Source organism: Callorhinchus milii, unplaced genomic scaffold (assembly GCF_018977255.1).
Source record: "Callorhinchus milii isolate IMCB2004 unplaced genomic scaffold, IMCB_Cmil_1.0 Scaffold18, whole genome shotgun sequence".
NCBI lineage: Eukaryota > Metazoa > Chordata > Chondrichthyes > Chimaeriformes > Callorhinchidae > Callorhinchus > Callorhinchus milii.
Window position 1 is genome coordinate 2,501 of NW_024704759.1, and position 5,672 is coordinate 8,172.

The 5,672-nt window shown below is 56.3% G+C and overlaps 1 protein-coding gene across 1 annotated transcript; it reads right to left on the reverse strand.

The window, feature by feature from the left end:
- Window positions 1-3,634: 3,634 nt before the first annotated feature.
- On the reverse strand, window positions 3,635-4,090 carry LOC121850394 (the record flags this gene model as incomplete). The annotated part of the gene is given in 1 exon segment (XM_042341982.1): window positions 3,635-4,090. A coding segment is annotated over 1 exon segment (52 nt), but the record flags the coding sequence as incomplete, so codon positions are not given.
- Window positions 4,091-5,672: the final 1,582 nt, after the last annotated feature.

Here is a 5,672-nt window from a genome sequence, read left to right on the forward strand (position 1 = left end):
CATCCCCCCACACACACACCCACACACACACACACACCCACACACACCCACACACACACCCCCACACACACCCCCACCCACACATCCACCCGCACACAGCCCCACTCACACACACCCACATACACACGCACACCCAAACACACACCCACATACACACCCACACACCCTCACACACACCCACACACACACACCCTCACCCACAACCCCACACACACACAACAACACACACACACGCACACCCACACCCACACACCCACACACACACCCACACACACACCCACAAACAGCCCCACACCTATACACCCACACACACCCCCACACACACACACACCCACACACACACACACAGCCCCACACCCACACACCCACAAACACACACACACACAGCCTCACACACACACCCACACACAGCCCCCCACACACACCCACACACACACTCACACACAGCCCCACACACCCACACACAGCCCCACACACTAGACACACACCCACACACGCACCCACACACACACCCACATACACTCACACACACCCACACACACACACACACCCACACCCCCACCCCCACACACACACCCACACACACCCACACACAGCCCCACACCCACACACACACCCACACACAGCCCTACACACACACCCACACACAGCCCCACACACAAACACACAAACACCCGCACACACCCTCACACACAGCCACACACACACCCACACACACCTACACACACACACACACACAAAAACCCACACACACACCCACACACAGACACCCCAAAACACACACACGCACACAACCACACACACACCCACACACACCCACACACACACCCACACACAGCCCCACACACACACCCACACACAGCCCCACACACACCCACACACAGCCACACACAGCCACACACCCACACCCACACACACACCCCCCACACACACACACCCACACACACAGCCCCACACACACACACACACAGCCACACACAGCCACACACACACACACACACACACACACCCCCCCACACACACCCCCGCACACACACCCATACACCCACACACCCAAACACACACCCACATACACCCACACACACACACACACACCCACATCCACCCACACACACCCCCACACACACCCCCACCCACACATCCACACCCACACACCCACACACACCCCCACCCACATACACACCCACACACATCCCCGCACACACACCCACACACACACACCCACACCCATACACCCACACACCCACACACACACCCACTCACACCCACATGCACACCCACACACCCACACACACCCACATGCAGACCCACACACACCCACACACACACACCCACACACACACCCGCACACACCCCCACACACACCCCCACCCACATACACACCCACACACACCCCCGCACACACACCCACACACACACACCCATACACCCACACACCCAAACACACACCCACATACACCCACATGCACACCCACACACCCACACACACCACCACACACACATCCACACACACACCCACACACACACCCACACCTCCACAAACACCCACACACACCACCACAAACACACCCACACCCACACCCACATACACACGCACACCCACACACACACCCACACACACACCCACACACACACCCACACCCCCCCCCACACACACACACACCAACACACCCACCCCCACACACACACCCACACACATACACACACAGCCCCACACCCACACACACACCCACACACAGCCCCACACACACACCCGCACACACCCTCACACACAGCCACACACAAACCCACACACACCCACACACACACCCACACAAAAACCCCCACACACACCCACACACAGACCCCCCCCTACACACACACGCAAACACCCACACACACACCCACACACACACCACACACAGGCCCACACACACAACCACACACAGCCCCACACACACACACACGCACACACCCACACACACACGCACACACACCCACACCCACACACAGGCCCACACACACACCCACACACAGCCCCACACACACCCACATACACACCAACACACCCACCCACACACAGCCCCCCACACACACACACCTCCACACACACACACACCCACACAGACATACCCACACAACCACACACACACACACCCACACACAGACCCACACACACACCCACACACACCCACACACACCCACACACAGCCACACACAGCCACACACCCACACACACCCCCCCCCCCACACACACACACCCACACGCACAGCCCCACACACACACACCTGCACACACACACCCACACACCCACACACGCACCCACACACACACCCACACACACACACACACACCCCCACACACCCCCACACACCCCCACACACACACCCACTCACCCACACACGCACCCACACGCACCCACACACACCCACACACACGCACACCCCCACACACACACACCCACGCACACACACAGCCCCACACACCCTCACACACACCCACACACAGCCCCACCCACACACACACCCACACACACACCCACACACACACGCACACACAGCCCCACACCCACACACAAACACACACACCCACACACAGCCCCCCACACACACACCTACACACAGCCCCCCACACACACACACCCACACACACACCCACACACAGGCCCACACACCCTCACACGCACCCACACACACACACACAGCCCCACACACCCTCACACACACCCACACACACACACACTCAGAAACACACAGACACAGACAACCACACACACACCCACACACACCCCCCCACACACACACAGCCCCACACACACACCCACACAAACACTCACACACACACTCAGAAACACACAGACACAGACACTCACAGACAGACACACACACTCAGACACACATATACAGTCACACACACAGACACAAAGAAACACACACACATACACAGACACAGATGCAGACACACACGCACAGAGACACACACACAGCCACAGACACCACACAAAGACACAAACAAATACACATACACCACACAGACCCAGACACACACACAGAAACACACTCACACACAGACACACACACAGAAACACACGGACACTGACACACACAGACACACACAGATACAGACACACACATATACAGCCACATACAGACACACACACAGACAAACATACACACTGATAAAAACAATACACACTCACACACAGACAGACACACAGAGACACACACACAAATGCAGACACACACAGACACACATACACTCACAGACACACACATACAAACACTCAGACACATACACACACTCACACACAAACACGTACAAACACTCACACAAACACTCACACACACAGGCACACACATATACACACACAGACAAACACACACACAGACACACACCACACAGAAACACATACAGCCATACACACACACAGACATACGCACATACAGACACACAAACACACAGACACAGAGACACACAGGCACCCACACACACACACAGATACACACACACAGATGTACATACAGACACTCATACATACAGACACACACAAACAGTGGCAACACAAACACACATACACCGACAGACACACACACTGTGTGGAGGGCGCTATATAAGTGCAACTTGTTGTTGTTATAAGACGTGTGGGACTCTCACCTGGAGGGAGGATCACAGCTGCCAGGACTGCGGACACCGGGAGCCACAACATCTCTGGAGAGCTGTGGTGGCAGCTCCGAACCTGATCAAATCTTCCTGCTTCCTCCTCCCCAGCCAGACAGCGTGTCAGTCACTACACAGCCTGACACCTACAGCCAGACAGCGTGTCAGTCACTACACAGCCTGACACCTACAGCCAGACAGCGTGTCAGTCACTACACAGCCTGACACCTACAGCCAGACAGCGTGTCAGTCACTACACAGCCTGACACCTACAGCCAGACAGCGTGTCAGTCACTACACAGCCTGACACCTACAGCCAGACAGCGTGTCAGTCACTACACAGCCTGACACCTACAGCCAGACAGCGTGTCAGTCACTACACAGCCTGACACCTACAGCCAGACAGCGTGTCAGTCACTACACAGCCTGACACCTACAGCCAGACAGCGTGTCAGTCACTACACAGCCTGACACCTACAGCCAGACAGCGTGTCAGTCACTACACAGCCTGACACCTACAGCCAGACAGCGTGTCAGTCACTACACAGCCTGACACCTACAGCCAGACAGCGTGTCAGTCACTACACAGCCTGACACCTACAGCCAGACAGCGTGTCAGTCACTACACAGCCTGACACCTACAGCCAGACAGCGTGTCAGTCACTACACAGCCTGACACCTACAGCCAGACAGCGTGTCAGTCACTACACAGCCTGACACCTACAGCCAGACAGCGTGTCAGTCACTACACAGCCTGACACCTACAGCCAGACAGCGTGTCAGTCACTACACAGCCTGACACCTACAGCCAGACAGCGTGTCAGTCACTACACAGCCTGACACCTACAGCCAGACAGCGTGTCAGTCACTACACAGCCTGACACCTACAGCCAGACAGCGTGTCAGTCACTACACAGCCTGACACCTACAGCCAGACAGCGTGTCAGTCACTACACAGCCTGACACCTACAGCCAGACAGCGTGTCAGTCACTACACAGCCTGACACCTACAGCCAGACAGCGTGTCAGTCACTACACAGCCTGACACCTACAGCCAGACAGCGTGTCAGTCACTACACAGCCTGACACCTACAGCCAGACAGCGTGTCAGTCACTACACAGCCTGACACCTACAGCCAGACAGCGTGTCAGTCACTACACAGCCTGACACCTACAGCCAGACAGCGTGTCAGTCACTACACAGCCTGACACCTACAGCCAGACAGCGTGTCAGTCACTACACAGCCTGACACCTACAGCCAGACAGCGTGTCAGTCACTACACAGCCTGACACCTACAGCCAGACAGCGTGTCAGTCACTACACAGCCTGACACCTACAGCCAGACAGCGTGTCAGTCACTACACAGCCTGACACCTACAGCCAGACAGCGTGTCAGTCACTACACAGCCTGACACCTACAGACAGCTGTCAGTCACTACACAGCCTGACACCTACAGCCAGACAGCGTGTCAGTCACTACACAGCCTGACACCTACAGCCAGACAGCGTGTCAGTCACTACACAGCCTGACACCTACAGCCAGACAGCGTGTCAGTCACTACACAGCCTGACACCTACAGCCAGACAGCGTGTCAGTCACTACACAGCCTGACACCTACAGCCAGACAGCGTGTCAGTCACTACACAGCCTGACACCTACAGCCAGACAGCGTGTCAGTCACTACACAGCCTGACACCTACAGCCAGACAGCGTGTCAGTCACTACACAGCCTGACACCTACAGCCAGACAGCGTGTCAGTCACTACACAGCCTGACACCTACAGCCAGACAATGTGCCAGTCACTACACAGCCTGACACCTACAGCCAGACAGCGTGTCAGTCACTACACAGCCTGACACCTACAGCCAGACAGCGTGTCAGTCACTACACAGCCTGACACCTACAGCCAGACAGCGTGTCAGTCACTACACAGCCTGACACCTACAGCCAGACAGCGTGTCAGTCACTACACAGCCTGACACCTACAGCCAGACAGCGTGTCAGTCACTACACAGCCTGACACCTACAGCC